Source organism: Muscardinus avellanarius (genome assembly GCF_963383645.1).
Source record: "Muscardinus avellanarius genome assembly, chromosome: 8".
NCBI classification, from domain to species: Eukaryota; Metazoa; Chordata; class Mammalia; order Rodentia; family Gliridae; genus Muscardinus; species Muscardinus avellanarius.
The window spans coordinates 55,158,778-55,180,835 of NC_137794.1; the positions used below are offsets into that span (position 1 = coordinate 55,158,778).

The 22,058-nt window shown below is 31.8% G+C and overlaps 1 protein-coding gene across 1 annotated transcript in view; it reads right to left on the reverse strand.

Annotated features, from left to right (window-relative positions):
- ASCC3 (activating signal cointegrator 1 complex subunit 3) overlaps positions 1-22,058 on the reverse strand; it is a gene marked incomplete at its 3' end in the record, with an annotated part of 321,972 nt that overhangs the window by 247,889 nt on the left and 52,025 nt on the right. Inside the window, exons 8-9 of the mRNA XM_080700024.1 lie at positions 3,867-4,067; positions 3,270-3,410 (exon numbers count right to left, since the gene is read on the reverse strand). Coding sequence (XP_080556150.1) covers positions 3,270-3,410; positions 3,867-4,067 — 342 coding nt within the window. The remainder of the gene's footprint in view (positions 1-3,269; positions 3,411-3,866; positions 4,068-22,058) is intronic.

The following is a 22,058-nucleotide window of genomic DNA, read 5'->3' on the forward strand; positions in this document are numbered from 1 at the left end:
TCCCCACACTTGGGAGGCTGAGACAGGAGAATGACACAGGTTTTAAGCCAGCCTACACTACTTAGTGAGGCTCTTAGCAACTTAGTGAGACCCTGTTTCCAAAGTATAAAAAATAGGTCTGGGGGTATAGCCTAGAGGTAGAAAAGCCCCTGGGTTTCACCCCCAGTACCACCAAAAAAAAAAAAAAAAAGGATTAAAAATAAAAGCTTTTTCATAGCTCTACTGAAATTTTCTTTCAGCAATTTCTTTTAAAAATACAAAGCTGTTTGTCATTTGTAGATTAAAAAAAAAACACCCTCAGTGACAAACTTCTAACACTATATTATTTTTTTCAGTGTTATTTGCCAATTTTATTTTTTATTTAATTTTTATTTTTTTAATAAGTGTAACGGAACATATTAAGAGTGGTATACATTTACATTGTGCTTCATGCCCTTGTCCCTTTCTCCCCCCCCCCATAAAGAGTGTCCAGGTTAACATGTTGTATTTATGCTATTACACATATTCGTATGTAGCTCTCCTCCATTGAACAACCTCAGCTTTCTTCCTCTCCTATCCTTCCATTTGAGCTTTGCTGAGATTTCCCCTCCATCATCTGGAGTCCCTCTGGTATTACCACTACTCCCTAGCTTGAACATATTAGAGAAAGCATATGTCCCTTCTCTTTCTGTGCGTGACTAATCTCACTTAACGTAATGTTCTCTAGTTCCTTCCATCTTCTTGCAAATGCTATTATTTTATTTTTCTTTATAGCTGAATAGAATTCCATTGTGTATATTTCCCATAATTTTGCAATCCATTCATCTATTGATGGAGATCTAGGTTGGTTCCATATTTTGGCTATTACAAACTGTGCTGCTATGAACATGGGTATAGGTACAGGGAGTAACTTCCTCAATAAGACTTCCAAAGCGTAGGAAATTAAAGCAAGAATTAATAAGTGGAATCTCTTCAAACTAAAAAGTTTCTTCTCATCAAAGGAAACCATCAGGAACCTAAAGAGGAAGTCTACAGAATGGGAGAAGATCTTTACCAGTCACCAATCTGATAGGGGGCTAATATCCCGAATATACAAAGAGCTCAAAAGACTCTACACTAGCAAAACAACCCAATCAAGAAATGAGCAACTGAAATGAATAGACATTTCACAAAAGAAGAGATACGAATGGCCAATAGATATATAAAAAGATGTTCAACATCACTAGCCATCAGGGAGATGCAAATCAAAACTATGCTGAGATTCCATCTAACCCTAATCAGAGTAGCAAACATAAAGAAATCAAACAACAATAACTGCTGGCGAGGATGTGGGGAAAGAGGAACTCTTTTACACTGTTGGTGGGAGTGCAAAGTAGTTCAGCCCCTATGGAGATCAGTATGGAGATTCCTTAGAAAACTGGGAATAGATCCACCATTTGATCTGGCTATACCACTCATGGGGTATCTTTCCAAAGGGGTTGAAATCAGAGAACTACATTAACACTATATTATTTAATTAAATAAAATACATATTTACAATAACCAGAGCATGATTATTCATAATACTTTTAGTTAATTCTTACTGGACAGGTAATTGATCTTTACTAACAAATCTTTTGATTCCAGTAGTATTAATTATGTATCAGAGATAATGTTAAAATTTAACAGCCATAGGGACAAGCAATTGTCCAAATATGGCTGGCAGAGATTCTTTGCTGGCAGGCTAGGATGGTATCTCATTTCCACTTTAGACCACTCTTGAAGTTGGTTAGAGGCAATTCATAGTACTAAAGTAAAATGGAAGAGAACAGTTTAGTAATGGATATGAAAACCCACCAATAGGTACAAATGCCTGTGCTACCTAAAGAGTCTTAGAGGCCTCCTATTATGTCAAGAACTGTTTAGTGGCTAGAGTATGAGTAGTTAGGATATACACATAGAGCACTTTTGGCACTGTTTATTTTATTGTTTATTATTTTATTTATTTCTTTATTTATTGTTATTTATTAATATTTTAGCAATTATTAGCCAGTTCAAAAGCATTACAAAAACTTTTTGTGTGTGTGTGGTATTAGAGGTGGAACCCCGGGGCATTCTCCCTCTGAGCTACACCCCCAGTCCTATTTTTTTTTTTTTTTTTTATTCTTTATTTTGAAACAGTGTCTCACTGAGTTGCAAAGGACCTCAGCATCACAGCTGAAGCTGTCATGAACCTCAATCCTCCTGTATTAGCTTCTCAAATGCTGAGATTACAAGCATGTGTCACCACACCCGGCTTTTCAAAAACTTTTAACTAGTATTGTCTTCTATCTTAGATACCAATATCAGTCATAAAATAAGTAATAAAAACTACTACTGCCATCTATGTGATAAAAATAAATTTTATAATTTAGAATTAAAAGTCTTGTTTTTATCATTCTGAAAGCAAAATCTACTAAATATATGAAAGTAAATACTTCATTAAACTAATGCTCCACTATCTCCTTATCCTGAGAAAATTTCTGAACTTTCAAATATTCAACTAAGAAAGAATCTTAGAGTCCCAAACAACCCCTCATTATTTATCACTAGGTCCTAAAACACTGGCAATTTTGCTATTTCTCCATAAAAAAAGATTAATGTTCCTTTACTTTTTCATGTTTGATATCTTTAAATATGGATTTTGCTATTTTCATACTTTTGAAAATGATTCACCCCTATACCTGTCATATACATTATAATGCACTGAAAACTATAATCTACAGATTTTTCCCTTATACATACAAAGCATCATTTTAGCAAGTTCCTTTCAAATAAAGCTAAGTTTTCCTTTAGTTTACTGGTTATTAAAAACAAAATGAAAAAAACTTATAGCTAGAAAATATGGAAAGAAGTAATCTATTAGAATGGAAACTAAAAATTTTTACTAAATCTTAAGCAATCCTTATAAAATGGTTTACAATACTAGTTGGCCCATTTTGAGATCTACATATTTCCCCCTCTTAAAATTTAACTATAGTCTTATCCATATTCTTATTAACTACTGGTCTAAAAGAACAAGAAAGACTTAAAATTTATGCTAGAAACCTAACAACATTTAAAACCCAGTAAGAATCACAGAAGAGATACAATAGGCAAACCACTAGCAAAACCTCTTTTGTAGTTTACAGGAAATATGTGCTTATGAACAAAACCAGTTCATTATGCTACATTTCTATTCTATAGTATATTTTTCTTAAGAAATAGCTATTTAATAATTTTAATAATTACCTTAAACAGATAGCATTAAATAAACAGTAAAAACAACTTACCTGAGTTCGTAAAATTTCATTTTTTGACAACTGCATATCACCAGTCAATTCTTTCACAACGATGCCCAGGGGCTCTAGGCGTCTGCTGAAGTAATTTGTCATTTCAGCCGCCAACGCTTTCATTGGAGCAACGTATATAATCTGTACCAAAAAAACAGTAGTTTGATGAATGAGCAAAAGCTACAATGTCATTTGCTTTACAGTAGCCAATATAAGTCACAATTTATTGTGAAATATGATTCGTTACTTCCTATGAAAAAATCTTAATAATGATATATGGAAAGTACTTGTCTTTGTTAGATAAGTGTTCAGCTATTTAAAGGGCAATGGAATTTGTTTACACAGCCTTATCACTTTGAAAATTGGTTCTGCTTCAAAGCCAAATGCATTTTCATAGCTTTTCACAGGGGTAATGGAATTTTCATAGCACGAATAGGGACTGTCTTAATAATGAAGTAACTTAATAGCATTCTTTACGTGACTTCAAGTACAATAAATATCCTTAAAACTTGAAGATTTCATATAACATATGCAACAACAAGCTTATTTTAATTATTGCAATTTAAAAAGTTGCTGCCTGGTTTGTTATTTTCCTACCTTGAATTCATTCTTTTTGATAACACCTTGTTGGAAATGTTGGCGAATTTCATGCAAGATTGTAAGCATTGCGATGTTGGTCTTTCCAGCTCCTGTAGGGGCACAAATCAGCATGTTCTCATTGGTGTTGTAGGCAGTCTCAAACACTATTGATTGGATTCTATTGAGTCTTCTCATTCCTTGAAAGGCCAGCTGTCCAATCTAAAAAAAAAAACATGACTCATTGAAAAGGATGATAATGTGCCAGATTCATATACAACATTAAATGCAAACATTAATTCTTTTTGGTTTAAAAAAAAAAGACTAATTTGTTTGGTTTCTCAATGTGTCCTAAACTAAAACGTGTCTAAGTAAGAATTTACTATTGTCTAATTCTAATGCATATGGAAATTATAAATCACTCAAAATAAATATGATAAGACTATACCTGCATCTTTGAAGTATATACAATAATAAGTTAATAATGTGAGGAAAAGAATTAATATTTTAAGTTCACATTAATTTATAAATTTCATGATGATTTTCTACTTTAAATTGAAGATGACTAATGATTGAAGGAGCATATTAGAAGTTTTCTAAAGACAAAAAACAATAAAAAGTTCTATTTCAGTCTTATACAGTAAGAAAACTTTTATAAAACACAGTAGGGATATTAGAATAAATAACCCCAGATTATACTTTATACTGCCACAGATACAGTTGTAGGCACTTTGCTATTATTTCCTCACTTAATCCTCAAATCAATTCTATGGTAGCTATTATAATGTCCCATTAGCCTAAAACACAGAGTGACTAAGTAGTTTTCTTTTTTTTTTTTTTTTTCTTGATACTGGGGATTGAACACAGGAACATTCTACCTCTGAGCTAAACTCCAAGCTCTTTTTTAAGTTTTAGGTTTGAAACAGGTCTCACTAAGTTCCTGAGGCTGGCCACCAACCTGCAATCCTTCAGTGTCAGTCTCCAAATACTGGAATTAAAGCCATGTGCCAACAAGCCTGGCTGGTTAAATAATAGTTCCTAAAATCTTTCTATGTGGAAAATCCTAACAGATGAAAACTAAACTATTTTAAGAGTAAACAAAATACTGGTTAGGATTAATGGCAGAAAACTGAAATGACTATATTAATGTCAGAAAAAAATAAATTTTAGAAAAAGGACTTCCGGGAAGATGGCGACTGAGAAAAGCGGGGCTTAAGAGCCCCGCTAACAACCAATCTCCATTACCACAAAATCAGTGTCTTTCATGGCCAGAAAACACCATCACCAGAGAAACAAAAAAATCACCAGGCTCCAGAGAGAAAGCGGACTGAGAACAGAGCTCAGAGCCACAGAGGAGATACACCGGCCTCACGCCCGAGGACACGGCAGCAGCGCCATACTGCCGGCGGCAGCAGCGAATTCACCAGACGGCTACAGCAAGCCAAGGTGAGCCGCTGCAGAACAGCCAGGCGGGATTTTTCAGCGCAGGGAGCATCTAAAGCTCCCAGTGGCTGAGCTCAGTACACGCTGCAGGGACTCAGAGTGGAACTCAAAACCAAGAAGAAATAAGCCAGCCTCACGGCCGAGGGCATAGCAGCGGCGCCATATTGCCACCGGCGCCAGCAGCAGCGAATTCACCGAGTGCAGTACAGCTACATCTGTGAACTCAAGAACAGTGAGTCAAATTGCGGGCCACAGAGGAGAAATCCCAGTACTGTACGTCCTGGGACTTGACCCAGTGGGGGAGTGGCGGTGGCAGAGATATCACACCATAGGAGAACGTGCAACCTGGCACCCCCCATAGTGTAAAGTAGCCTCTATCGACTCCCTGGGTCAGAGACTCTGTGATACAACCCAGTAAAGGAGTAGTGGGGTCTGAGATACTACAGACTCGAGATCCAGAGCACCTTAAGTGAAGTCATAGTGACCCAAGGGAAGAACCCAGAGAAGGCACAAACTTCCGAAATCATGGGAAAGAAGAATAACATTGGAGCAATGAATGCCCACAACCCCACAACATCAGAACCCGATAAAACAGAAAATCAGAGATTTCTAGAAGATCAAATCAGGAAAATAACTGTAGAAATAATAGAGGTGCTTTGAAAAGAACTCAGAGAGAGCCAAAAAGAGATAAAGGATGAAATTAATGAAGTAAAGGCCTCAATTCAAAGCACAAACATCCGATTAGAACACATGGAGAACAGAATCTCGCTCTTAAAAGATGATCATTCCAAAAATGAACGCATAGTTTCTAATCTAGAAAAAAATGTCCAACAGCAGGAATCTGACATTGAAGAAATATGGGTCCATTTTAAGAGAGCTAACCTAAGACTAATTGGAATAGAGGAGGGAAAAGAAAGTGAAACCAAAGGGATCAACAATCTCTTCAAGGAAGTAATAGCTTCCAAACATAGAGCAAGAGGTTGATACACAGATCCAGGAAACTTATAGAACTCCCTTTAGACAGGATCGGAGAAGAGGATCCCCAGGCCACATAATTGTCAAAATGACCAATGTGGAAGCCAAGCAGAGAATCTTAAAGGCAACAAAAACAAAGGGCCAAGTGACATTCAGAGGCAAACCAATTAGAATCACTCCAGACTTCCCAAACCAAGTCATGAGGGCCAGAAGGGCTTGGAGTAACATATTCCAAACTCTGAAAGAAAACAACTTCCAGCCAAAAATTTCCTACCCAGAAAAACTTTCTATCAAATTAGATGAAAAAATAAGAAGCTTCCATGACAAACAGAAACTGAAAGAATTTATGTCTTCAAAACCAGCGCTAGAGAAAATATTCAAAGAGATTAACTACAAAGAAGAAATAGGTAACACACACCAGAACCAGAGAAACAAGATTTTCCATCCAACAGACAACTAAGATTGGTTATCTGTGGAGATTCATTATTTATGTTAGTTTTTTACCTATCTCTAAATTGTATTGTTTGCCTTTATTGTTGTTAATTTTTAGGATGTCTAGTTGGAATATTAATATACCTTCAGATATAGCATTTGGAAATATTTTATCCAATTCTATCAGTAACTTTTAACTCTGTTTACATTGTCTTTGGATATGTTATCTTTAAGTCATCAAAAGCTTGGTATCAGACAAATGAAACTGTTATGTGAGATTATCATTTTTAATTTTGGATAAATTGCTATAATACTAGATGTCCACCACTAAGCCAAGCATGGGAAAGAGGGATGGGGAGGGAATGGGGTGGGGATCGGGTGGGGGCTGACTGGGTGATGTGTGCATGTATGTCTACAAAAGTTTGTATCCCACTATGATGTATGAATACAGTGCACCAATAAAAAATAAATAAAATAAAAATAAATAAAAAGAAAAATAAATTTTAGAGTGAAAAATATTGTCAGCAATAAAGTCATTTTTCAGTGAGACCCTGTTTCAAAATAAAGAATAAAAAGTAGGGCTATGGGTGTGCCTCAATGCCTCTGGGTTCCATTCCCAGTAACTAACACACACACACACACACACACACACACACACACACATATTGTCTTTAAAAATACTCATATACAGATTAGGTGTCCCTAATCAGTAAATTCAAAATGCTCCCAAATCCCAAACATATTCAGTGCCAATACAAGTGGAAATTTCATAGCATGAAACTTTGTTTCATGCACAAAATTATTAAAATATTATATAAAATTACTTCAATCTATGTGCATAAGATATATATGAAATATAAAATATTTTGTGTTCAGACTTACATCCATCCCCAAGGTATCTCATTATGTACAAGCAAATATTACAAAATTTAAAAAAGATAAAAAATCTAAAATATTTGTGGTCTCAAGAATTGTGGAAAATTTATACTCAAGCTTTATTTGAAACTGAATAATATGCTTCCTAAATTTGCCCCTGATGAAGAAGAAAACAAAAAGGAAATTAATATATATTCTAAGTTGAAGAAAAATAAAAATATTTTAAAATTTATAATAAAAGTATTACTGCTTATGATACTATTACATGACTTATTTTGCCAGTCAATTAATGCTCTACATAATTTTCAAAACAAAACCATGAAAAGAACCCTCATAATACTGTTGCATATATATGCATTGCTATTAACAGAACATGTGACTAGAAAAAACAAGTGTTTTAAAATATCCTGCAAAATTTCATGCATTGCTTCCAATAACTCATATTCTACACTACAAAACAGAGTGGTATATCAACTATGTAGTAATAATACTGATTGTTTTTATTTCATACACATATAGTGTATAATTAAATGAAGTTATCAAACATTGCTTCTTCACTATAGTCTTCTAACTTCTAAAAAACCTTAAGTATTGATTTTATACATTAATCAATATATGATGCAAAACTAAAACTGTTTTCCTTATCATGTTAGCATTTGCCTTTAAAAAGAAACCCTTCTTATGGTTTATTTATCCTCAGTGCTTTATGGTCAGCCCTGAAATCCATTCCAAACATAGGCCATTTTCATTTTGAACTGATTTAAGTCAAGCATTTTTAAAACATATCATCCTCAGCAGAGCGGAAATATGTTCAATGTTACAAGTTCAGGCTAAATCCACTTTATATAATGTTTCATACACCAAACTACCAATCTTACAGAAATAACATGACTCATTTATGCAATTCATAGGAAGTGCATATTTTAAATAACCCTTTATCAAATATTGGCTGTATAGGTTATTCTCAAATGCACAGTCAATTTTTAAAAATAATTTGGATGATATTAAGCTGAAACATACTTCACTTACTATTTCTAATAATCATATAGATTTATTTTGCTAATGAACTATTTTTTGCCTCTTACTCTGCCAGTTAATACCCAGTACTAACTAGAGATCTAAGATATACCCAAGTATGATGTCCTTCCAGATGCCATATGTGTTATAAGCTCAAATTTAAACTATGTGAATAGTACAGTTCAAATTTCAGCATATATATATAGGGAAAATCATACAGATGCCAAGGACATACACTATATAATTTTCATAGTTTAAGTTTTCTTGGAGTGTATATATCATTGACTCAGACTCAACACTTCAGAAACAGAGATAATTGCAACTCAGCACAACCAGTCCAAGGTTTCTATGCAACAATTCCACCACTAATATTTCTCACAACCCAGGCCAACACAACAACTTACTTAAGTCATGGGGTTAAAAATATAACATGGGCTGGAAGTGTAGCTCAGTGGCAGAATTTTTGCCAAGCATGTACAAGTTCCTGGGCTCAATCCTCAGTAAAAAAAAAAAAAAAGAAAAAAAAATATATATAATAAAGAAAATGAAAATTACATACATATACTATTTAACTACTTGAGTATTCACTATGTTAGTAGATAATTTTCTTTTAGATAACTGTATAATTTCTTCATACTTCACCTAATCAAATAAAATCACTTGTGTTCTAATTACTTGTGCTAAATGATAAGTAGAAGGAGTCATTTTCCTCTAGAATAGACTACTATGGAATTGGAATTACAGTTTTTACCTTTTTCTCCTTAATTTTTAGCATAGTACAATGTACAAAGTAATAATCAATGATGCTGTTTTTTTTCTGTAGTAACTTTAGCTAAATCATTTCAAATAAGTCAAAATTGTCATATGTGAACTACATCATTTATATATTTTTAGAATTTAAAAAATGCTAATATACTCCATAATAAGCACAACGACTATGTCTAGAACAGGAGCTTTATACAAATTTTTCTGCTTATATCATTTATTAATTTTCACAAATGCTTCATCAAATATCATAAATACTAGCTAATCTTTTACTATACTCATTCACTGCAAATCTAAGGAATCTAAGTGTTAGCTTGAATTGCACCAGGTTTGCTGCATTTTTTATGAAAATAACAAAAAAAAGAGAAAAATATATATTGCCTGAGAAGATACGTTTTACAGTTTTGTAATCTTCTAGACAGTAAGAATATATTGAAAACCTTAATGATACTTATTACATTACAGAATTTCCCACACTACTAAAAATACATAATTATGAATAGTAAGAGATATAATATTCTCTTTCCTGTTTACCCATAAGAAGTTAATGGCTTAAATGGTTTCTACTCAATCTAAATCTTCATATCTATATATTTCTCTATTTCTTTCTATATGTAGATATTATAATAATTTTTGAAGTTTCTATAACAATATTTGCAAGGTTTTTGTGTTACTGGGGATGGAACCCAGGGACACTGTACCTCTGAACTACACTCCCAGCCCTATTTTTTAGTCTTTTTTATTTTTGAGACAGAGTCTCACTGAGTTGTGAAGGGCCTTTCTAAGTAGCTGAGGCTGTTGGTGAACCATGATCCTCTAGTTTCAGGCCTCCTGAATACTGGGATTACAAGTGTGTGCCATGCCCCGCCTTTTGCAGTTCTTTTTATTTTTTTATTTTTTATTTTTTATTTTTTTGGTGGGTCTGGGATGAAACGTAGGGCATTTGACCTCTGAGCCCTTTCCCTATTTTTTATTCTTTACTTTGAAACTGGGTCTAATTAAGTTGCGGAGGGCCTAAGTAGGTGAGGCTGTTCAACGAACTGCAATCCTCCAGTTTCAGCCTCTCGAATGTTGAGATTACAAGCTTGTATCACCATGCCCGGCTTTTTGCAGTTATTTTAAAACATCATAACACAATTTTTCTGAAGGACTTTTTAGCAAAAAAAAAAAAATGCTTGTTTGTCTCAACTATCAACTATAGAAAAATTATAGGAAATTCTTTGGAGACTACAAAACTGAATTAGGGATTCCCCTATTTCCTCATATAACTGAGTTAGTAACCTAAACTCTAAATCAGTGTAATTCACAAAAGATATATGTCCTACTGGTGATCAATGAAATAACCTTAGTAGACTGTGCACAGAACTTGTAAAGAATGCAATATAAAATTTTTTTTTCAGTACATCATATTTGATAAAAGTGAGTATGGTTTTATGAGAGTTTGTTTTAATTGTATTTGACTATATTGATGACAATTTAAAATAAATTTTTATATGGCCCATAACAAAAAAAGTTTGAAAATCAATGTTATAAACACTTTCCAGTGAATGCAAATGCATTCTTTCACATCCAAAACGTGTTCATTTTGGTACCACAAAAATATTTCTTTTATAATGCATGTCTTTGGACCTAGTGATTTTACATTTTTAGAATTTATTGAAAAAATATACTTGTGCACATGCAAAATCTGCTTATATAAAATTATTCAGAAAATTATTTGTGATACTAAAAACTAAGAAATAATTCAAATGTCATCAATAAATTATGGCATATCAATATTCCAAATATTTATAAAACAAAATTTATTATGGTATTATAACCGTATTCTATATATTTATAAAACAGAAATAAGAAAGTTTTTTATTTTCTAAAAATGGGATGATCTTGTTATGGAAAAAAGCAAAATGAAGAGTAGTATTATAATATGTATGTTACTGTTCAAAGTCAGAAACAGGAGATCAGGGAATAAGAATCCATATTTGTAGTAATTTGAAGAATATATAAATTCAACACAGTGGTGATTAATGGGAGGGGAAGGGGACCTGGATGAGTAGAAGACATAGATAAATAAAAAACTTTTTATAATATAAAGATTATAGAAAATTCTATAAAATAAAAGTGAGATGAAATTCTATAAAACTGAAAAAAACTAAAGAAATTCCTGATTAAAAGGAGAAGCATCCAAAAAAAGTCTCAACAATAACAATCAATTCATATTTTAAAATTTCTTATTTCTATAAGTCCTACCCTTCAGCACAAGAAGATAAATGAATTATCCTTCTAATGGCCCTTCAAGTTATTTTGAATCATATGTTCCTCATTCGATATTTTCCCCCAACATTTTCATTTTAGGTCTTAACATCCCTTGTTCCTTAAAGGCTTAATTAAGAGTTCAGGGATAGAAGAAAACAGCATGTATTACTCCTACCTCCAATTCCTTGATATTAGACTGTGACCTCATCCAAGACTCTATGGCTATATCAGAGGACCAGATTCATTATTAAATGCCCCCTAAACTATATCCTAATGTTATCTGAAATGTACCTTCCTACCTGTTCAACAAGAACTGAAACTACCTACCAAGAATCAGACTGTGAAAACTGCTCTGTCCACAGGAGCTATTACTGCAGCAGGTGAATCAGAAACCTGTTAAATGGGCCATAACTATACCTTTAACTAATACACTTCTTCACCCTAACATTAAAAAGGAACTAGGGATGATTTTGACATGCTATTTGACTAAATATGCCAAAACCAAACTAGATAATATGCAATAAGATTAATAAACTAATTCAATGCAAAAACTAAAGTGCTAAGGCATCTTTGTTATTGAATTACAGATAAATAATTGAAACAATATATCATTTATTATGTAACGTGTGCAAGTAAACTGATCACTAGTCAAGTTAGCTAACATTTCTATTAAGCATTAAATCTTTGTTTTAGGTAAATTGTGTCATTTGACATCCAAAGTATTCTATGAGACTGGTTTTTTTCATCATCTGTCTAAAGGTGTGTAAAATGGATCATGGAGAGTTAAAGAATTTGCACAAGGATAAATGGCCAGTAAGTGGCACAGCAAGAGTTACAACTCAAGTATCCAACAGCAGAGTCCAGTACTGATATTTAACCAAGTGATTTAATTTCTAAAAACAAATACAAAAATATAAAGTTAATAATATTTAATTTATTAATAATCAAACAGATAAAATATTATCCTGTTGGATATTTAAAAATTTATTCTTGATAATGTTTATTCCTTCACAGATGTCACATATATAAATCAACATTATAAATATGTACATATAATTTAACCTAAAAATTTCAAGTAAAGAATTTATCCAATTAGAATAACTAAACAAGAATATTAGATATATAAATAAATCTAAAGATGTTTGCTATAACACCATTTAAAATAAGGTAAAAAAAAACAGATGTAAGCAGAATGCCTTAAGTAGGGAACTGAAATAAATAATTTATGATACTTTCTCCATGAATTGTAGTAATTAATTTTCTATAACTACTATTAGTAGTTAATTTTCTACAATTACTAACATTGTATAAAAATGTGCCAAGAGTGATAAAAAAAGAAAAAAAATGTGCCTAAGAATGATAAGAAAGCATGCCACAAAAGAATAACATAACTAAATAAATATCATTTATTAATGCAAAAAACATTCTGGAAAAATATATGTTAAATTATTTTACTGAAGTTGGTATTATAAAGAAACTTTATCTTATAAATTTATATATTATATTTCAAATGTTACTTTTTAAGTAATGAACATATTATATAACCAGTCCCACAGATAGACTTTTCTATTAAGATACAAATATTTACATGAAAACAGGAAAGGATTTTAGTGTGTGTGTGGGGGGGGGTCTGGGAATGGAACCCAGGGGTATTTGACCTTCGAGCTATACCCCTTGCCCTATTTTTTATTCTTTATTTTGAAACAGGGTCTCACAAAGTTGCAGAGGGCCTCACTGAGTAGCTGAGGCTGTCTGCAAACCACGATCCTCTGGTCTCAGCCACCCCATGCTGGGGTTACAAGTGTGCGCCACCACGTCTGGCTAACCTTAATACATTTAAAATAACAATATTCTATTTCTTCAAGATATAAATAGTGTTTTTATGATACGACAAAATAGTCGATTCATCCTTTTTCATTTGATATAGAATCTTTACAAAATACTAAAATTTTAATTCATTTTGAACCAGACTATCTGAACAGAGGAAATTAAATCCTCATAGGGAAAAAAAAAAAAAAAAAACCTCAAAAGAGTAATCTCCTAGTAAAGCTCTGATGGAAGTGAATTTGTAAGATTTTGTGAAAACCAAGTTAGTTATTTTTTAAGATAAAACTATGTCAAATTTTATTTCATACCAAAAAAGCAATACAAAATCCCTGCTAAATTAATTAAAAATTACAACACACAATTTATAATCCTTTTATATTACTTAACTGAATGCATTCACAATGTTTAAACACTAAGTGAAAATACTTGACGCCCTAAATGTCAAATCCTAAAATTCCCTCATACTGAAAAAAATCCATCTGCTTGTAATCCTAGTACTTAGGAGGATCACAGGTTCCGGGCCAGCCTCAGTTACTTAGTGAGTCCCTCCACAACTTAGTGAGACTCAGTTTCAAAATAAAGAATAAAAAATAAGACTGGGGGTGTAGATCAGAAGTAGAAAGTTGCTGGGTTCCATCCTCAGTACCAAAAAAAGAAAAAAAAATAGAAAAAGAAAAAGAAAAAAGTAAAAAGAAAACAGTCCATTTTAGAAAGATATTTTTTAAAAAGTGAGATTGGTAAATAGATGAGCCTTTTAAGTATATTCTAACTCCTGATGACAAAATAATGAAACAGAAACTATTATAGCCCTTGAAGAAAAAAACACTAAGATTAGGAAAAAACACACACACAAAAATATTTAACAAGAACTTAAGGTATAATGGGAGTCAGAGAAGAAATTAATCTATTTTGGTAGGGTAAAATATTCTCCTTATTCTAAGCTAAATCTGAAAGCTAGGGAAAATTGAAGAAAATGGTCTCAAGAGGGAATCATAAAAGACAAAAGCTTGGCTACCCAATCATAACATGTTTCCACTGAAAAACCACCCAGGGTTTTAACTCTTATACTAATATGTCATTTCCAGGTAAATGGATGGGACTGGAGAACATTATACTAAGTGAGATCAGTCAATCACATAAAGTAAGAAATCGGAAGCTCTCCCTAATAGTGGAAGCTAGGGAGAAAAAGGGTCATAGGAGGAACTCTAGCCAAAGGAAGAGAAACTACTGATGAGAAAATAAGGCGACCTAACTGAGGGGAATAGAAGGGGGGAAGAGGAAAATTCCCTAATGTACATGATGGACGTTCACAAGCATATCAGTCAATCACTAAGCAAAACATGAGAAAAAGGGAGGGGGGAGAAAATGGGGTTGGGAATAGGGTAAAGGCTAATTGAGTGATGTGTGCATGTATGCCTCTACTATCTTGTACTTCATTAAGATGTATGACTACAATGTACCAACAAGAAAAAATTTTTAAAAGAAACAAAAAATGTGCTTTTTCCTTGTTGAAGGGGGCCTCAAGCTAATTCAAATTCTGTTATCATGGACCTGGTTTTTGAGAAATATAACATTTATACTGTTTTATATACAATGAAGCCCAGTTGTTTATTTTAATTTACTTTTTATTATTTATTCTCCTCTAACTCCCCTGAAGGTAAAACTAAACAAAAATACAATTCCAACCAAACAAATGAAAAATCCATCAAGTCAGATGTCACTCTGAAACACCACTAACAGTCATGTTTCTAGTACATCAGTCAACAGAAACTTTATGAGTCTCACGTGTTAGGTTTGGTTGGTTTGTCTTTAAACAGAACCACCATAAAAAGTAAGAGCTACTTTCAAAAAAATCAGTATTATAATTAAAGTATACTAACCTCAGAGACTTAAAGTAGAAATAAACTTGAAGACTAAAAATCTGGTGTTTCCTATAAAGTTAATATATTATTTTTATAAGAGATGAACTGATACTGGCTGTATGTATACTATATCCCTTGAGGATGTCATTTAAAAGAAACTTAAATGTGTTGTAGCTTACAATCATTTAACTGCTATTCCAAAGAGTGTAGTTGGCCCAAATTGTAAGGTCTGCCTTCTGATAAACAGCTGTGCGTCTTATAATGGCAAAAAAAAAAAAAAAGAAGCAAAAGAGTCTCTGTCAAATTCTGTTGAATCCCACAATGAAAATGTCATTTTCAGTTTCTTGGCTGATATTTATGCTAATAATTAGTTTCAGCACTGATTTTAACCTTTAAATTACTTCCACTAGCTTGCTCAAAATCTCTAAAAATGGCAAAGAATTTGAGCACTTATATGGTCAAGTCTATAAAATGTTACACATGTTGAATTGTGGGTAATTAACTCATTAAATTTTATAGTAAATAGACTTTAAACTTCCCAAAACAAAGAATTTTAAATTTTATTTCATTTATTCATTCAACCAAGGGCTTTGTACATGCTAGGCAAAGATATCATTTTAAATATACATCTCTTTAAAAAACTTATTATTAAGGAATTCTCAATAGAATCTTCTTGAAAATTAGAAACTATTCCCATCATTTTTAATCTGACGATGTTTAAATAATTTATTATTTCAATTCATGAATTAAATGAATAACAATGGTATATCAAAAATATAATATAAATAAAAGAATTAGTAATAAGAATGGTCAGACCAAAATATAGATGTATATGTATATATGTGTGTATGTGTCAACATACTTGGTACTGATTTAAAAAATTTGCACTTAAACTGTTGCTTTTTAATTAATTTAGTTTTTTAAATATTCAATGTAAGAAAATGTTTTTCATATATTTTATATAAATGAATTAAAGGTTTTATTTGAATATTAAAATGATGTTAGAAGAGCAAAACACAAAACATTTTCATCAAAACATTGTTCTTTAAAAAAATTCAGAATTTTTATTTGAAAGACAATTTTAAGAAGTTCTTTTCCCAATATTACAAAGGAAGACATAGTGAATGCCTTTAAATCAAGGTGATTGGTTTTAAAAGAGTAATCTAATATAAATTTTGAAGCAGGATAAAATTTTTTTTTCAAGAACACCGGGCGTGGTGGCACACACTTGTAATCCCCAAGCTTGGAAGGCTAATATAGGAGGATCACACAGTTTCGAAGCCAGCCTCAGCTACTTAGTGAGGCTCTGAACAATTTAGTGAGACCCTGTTTCCAAATAAAATATGAAATAGGTCTGGGAGAACAGTCCGGAGGTAGAAAGCCTCTAGGTTCCACCCCAGTACCACCAAAATAAATAAATAAATAAATAAATAAATAAATAAATAAATAAAATCAAGAGAGAAAAAAAAATAAACATTCCCTTAGAACCCAGTGCCTCACTAGCAGAGAAAAAATACAAAAAAAAAAAAAATTCTGGAACCTTATATTTAAATCTTAAAAAAAAATTGTTAAAGATTCATTACTTCTAGTCAACATCCTATAGATCTTAAGTAAGATCTATCTTATTACATCCTATCTTATTACATAAAATAAGAAATAGAAGATACAAATTTTAGAAAGCAAAAGACACATACCATTATTCATAAATCATGATAAAAACATAAAGTCCTCCTCATATTAATTTATGGGATTCAATCTACTTTTAGTCTAAAATATCAACAAATATTTTTAAATAGTTTATAACATTTTCCTAAAATTTATTTATACATACAAAACTAGCCACGCCAAATTACTGGTAAAGGTGAAGGGTCTTGATCTAATAGATATACTATTTATTATAAAGATGTGGTAAATAAGACAACTAATATAGTATAGGCACAGAGAAAATAGAAGAATCTCTCACATACAGAAAGCTGATTTCAGACAGGAATAAACTGAAGCCAAGGAATACTGCTAAGGTAAATTACTATCTTTACAGCAAGACAAAGTATTTAAAATTTTACCTCACATCATATTTAAGCCTCAGTTTTAGATGGCATAAAAGCCTGCATTTACAAAGAACACTAGCGTCTGTGGGTAGATAGGCACTAAGGTGACTCCAAATGACTGAAGATCCCTGCCACCTGGTATACATGCCCTTGGATAACTTCTTACTCTTAAATGTGGGCAACCTGTAACTTCTCACCCACTGAATATGGCAAAGATTGTCCTTCCCATGATTACTGTATGCTATATAAGATTACATCTTGTACAATTTGCCTCTGACAAGCAATTTACAGCTTTTATAACAGCAATGAACAATTAATTAGAAAGTGAATACACTGTTGGTGGGAGTGTAAACTAGTACAGACACTATGGAGGCCAGGGTGAAGGTTTCAAAGAAGATTGGGAATGAAATCACTGTATGATCTAGCTATACATTCCTTGGGCATCTTTCCAAAAAAGATAAAGTCGGAATATTATATAGCAGCATACTTCAACGTAGCCAAATTATGAAATCAGCTTAGTTGTCCATAAAGAGAGGAAGAGATAACAAAATGGTATAAACACACAATGGAATTTTACTCAGCCATAAAGAAGAACAAAATTATGTAATTCTTGGAAAACTGGATGGAAGTCGAGAATGTTATCTAAGCAAAATTAGCTAGTCTCAAAAAATATAGTTATGTTTTCTCTCATATGTGGAAGCTAGATAGAAATTGAGAAACAAGGATTACACTGAATAGACAAGCAGAGACTCCAAAGGAGTGATGGGGGGATTAGAGAAGGGAGGAGGGAGGACAGAAACATGAAGAATGCAACAGTTGAAATAAAACTATGTATGTACATTAAATTACCAATTTCCATAGACATGGACAGGGAAGGGAGGGGAGGGCGTAGGGCCCTGAGGGAAATGCTCCAAGAGTTGTATGCATATATGTTCCTATCAGTATGATATATAATTACAATAAATCAATAGAGTATATAAAAATTATATGATCAGCCTGTTTACATATGAATAAATGGTGGCAAAGTAAAAGAGTCAATTAAAAATTTTAAATAATTTGAGGTAGCATATACACAAAATACAATATATATTCCTAACAAAACACTTGCAAATTATATGCTGAAAATTATGAGTTAAAAAAATAAAAGAACACTTAACTAAATGAAAACATATTCATAATATTCATGGTTTGGAAGGATTGATATTATGAAGATTTAAACCCTCACTACAATGAACTATAGATTAAACAGAATCCCAATTAAAATTTCAGAAGAACATTTTGTTTAAAAAAGCAAATGACTCAATATACAGAAAGACATTGAGACAGAAAATCTAAAACTGTTTGGTTGAAAAATAAATATATTTTCCAAGGCTTAGTACAAAGCTGAAGTAAGGTAAACAGTGTGGTAAAGGCCAGACATACAGAGTCAAAAATAGACTCAACCTTGTTCAACTGACTTTTTAACAAAAAAGAAAAATTAGTAGAGAATAAAGTCTTTTACCCTTTCAGTAGATACTTCAAAAATTGGATATCTATATATAAACAAATAATACCAGTAACCAAAATCATCCTGAGCAGTACCTTTCACCATATATATAAAACTTAATTCAAAAGAGATATTATATGTACATGTAAGAGCTAAAACCTTAAAATTTCTAGAAGACAATGATTGAGAAAATTTTAATGACCATGCATAATATAAAAAACTCTTAAATATAACAAAAATGATAACCAATTTTTAAGTTTATAAAATGGCCTTCAGCAGTAGATATTCCTGCTGCTAAAAACACATTTTGTGAAATAAAAATATATTTATAAAAAGCAAATATTGCTAATATATAAAATATGTATATATAGGTTATATTTATAATATATTTAAAAGTCTCAAAACTTAATAGTGAGAAGACAATTTCCCAACAATAAACTGTACTATTTACCTAGAAACTCTAACAAATAACAAATGAGAAGAAAATGAAAAGATGCTTAACATTATTAGTCATTTGAGAAATATAAATTAAAATCACAATATGGAACTCATACAGACCTAAGTAAACTGAATGAAATTAAAAAGACTGAAAATAGAAAGTGTTGATAAGGATGTAGAATAAGTAGAATGCTCTTATACTGCCAGAAAAAAACACACAACATTGTATTTGCTTTGGAAATGTTTGCTAGTTTCTTATAAAAAGTAAAGTATGTTTACTTTAAAATTTAGCAATCCTATTTCTAACGATTTATCCCAGGTGAATAGAAAATATGTTCAAACAAAAATCTGTATAAGAATGATTATAGCAGTTTAATTTGTAATCAGCAAAAAAACTGGAACTTAGCTAAATATCTTTCAAATGAAGAATAGACAAACATTCACGAGAGAATAGTTTTCAGCCATAAAGAGAAAAAAAAGTACATATACATAAAACAGTAAACATAAATCTTAAATATACTGAGCCAAGTGACAAATTGAAGGTAGAATGCCCTGGTTTCAATACCAAGTGTCACAAACAAAACTAAAATAAGTCAACCTATCTTTACTTAGGCACTCATTGATATTTGTACCACTGGATCAAATTTAAACTTGTGCTACATAAGTACTTATTTTAAGGGTTTATTTTTTATTTTATTTATTGGCATTTTATTTATTTTTAAATAAATTTTATTGTTACATTGTAGTCATACTTATTAATAGGATAAAAAAAAACTTGAGATATACATGCACACATCACCCAATCAGCCCTTACCCTCCTTACCCTCCCCCTCCCTCCTTCCCATGCTTGGTTTACTGATTAACTTTGATATGTTTGTTTAAGTACATCATTTACTTTAAAGAATTTCCCTCTTCCCCCCTCCCATCCCCTCAGATAGGGAACTTTAATTGCTCCTCTATAGGATCTCTTCTTCATCTAGAGTTCCTCCTGTCACCCATTTCTCCCTATTTTTTGCACATTAGGGAAAGCATCTGATTTCTTATTTTTTGTGACATTTCACTGCAAATGCCATAATTTTGTTCTCCTTTATGGCTGGGCAAATTCCATTGTGTACACATCCCAGGGTTTTGTAATCCACTCATTTGTTGAAAGACATCTTGGCTGGTTCCACAGTTTGGCAAGGTGAATTGTGCATCTATGAACATGGTTGCTCATGCATTAGTATGGTATTTTGGTTTTCATTCTTTTTGGTAGATACCCAGAGGTGGTATTGCTGGGTCATATGGTAAGTTTGTTTTTCTTCTTCTGAGGATATTCCATACTGTTTTCCAAAGTGAATGCATTAATTTTTTTTTTTTTTTGGTGTTCAATTCCAATTTTTTTTAACTTTATTTTTATTTTATTTTTTATACATTTACTTATTTTCAGAAAAAAATCTATCCTAACATGAAATATGAACTCTAAACACCCAAAAAAATCTCAAAAAAAAGCTAGAAGATGTACAATTTCTAATTTCAAACCTTATAAAGCAACAATTATTGAAACAGTGTAGTACTGCTATAAAGGCAGATATATAAACCAGTGGAGTAAAATAAAAAGTCTAGAAATAAATTCTTCCATGTATGGTCAAGTTATTTTTGACAAGGTTTCCAAGAACATTTGGTAAAGGAAATAATCTTTTCTCTAAATATTGTTGAAAAAATAAAAATTACATGAAAAGGCATAAAATTGGACCCTTACCGAACACCATATACAAATATTAACTCAAAATAGATAAAAGACCTAAATGTAAATCTTAAGACTATAAACTTTTAGAAGAAAACTTGGGTCATAAAACATCACAACATTGAAATTGGCAGTGATTTCTTAGTTATGATTCCAAAGGCACAAGCAACAAAAGAATAAACAAACTTCATAAAAAATAAAAAAAACATTGTACATCCAAAGACAATGCAAACAGAATTAAAAGTTACTGATAGAATGGGATAAAATATTTCCAAATGCTATATCTGAAGATATATTAATATTCCAAATATAAATTCTAAAAATTAGCAACAATAAAAGCAAACAATACATTTAGAAATAGGTAAAAGACTAAAACAGGTAATGAATCTCCAAAGATTTTTATATGACCAATAAACACATGACTATCACTTGTCATTATCATAATATAACTAATCATTAAGGAAATATAAATAAAAACTATAGTGAAATACTACTTTGCATTTGTTAGGATGGCTACTTAACATGAATTACCTTGCTCCAGCCCTTTACCTTGAATTTCTTACTATCTTTATTTGTAAAGTGTGTTTTTTGTAAGCAGCAGATGGATGGATTCTGGTTTTTAATCCATTTTACCACTTTATGTCTTCTTATTGGGAAATTGAGGCCATTTACATTCAGTCTGTTTATTGAGAGCTAACTTTTCATTCCTAACATGTTAAGATTTCATTTCTGTTTGAAATACTGTTTATTCTTCTTTGCTTAGTTGTCTGCTGGATGGAAAATCTTGTTTCTCTGGTTCTGGTGTGTGTTACCTATTTCTTCTTTGTAGTTAATCTCTTTGAATATTTTCTCTAGCGCTGGTTTTGAAGACATAAATCCCTTCAGTTTATGTTTGTCATGGAAGCTTCTTATTTCCCCATCTAATTTGATAGATAGTTGTGCTGGGTAGGAAATTTTGGACTGGAAATTGTTTTCTTTCAGAGTTTGGAATATGTTACTCCAAGCCCTTCTGGCTCTCATGACTTGGTTTGGGAAGTCTGGAGTGATTGTAATTGGTTTGCCTTT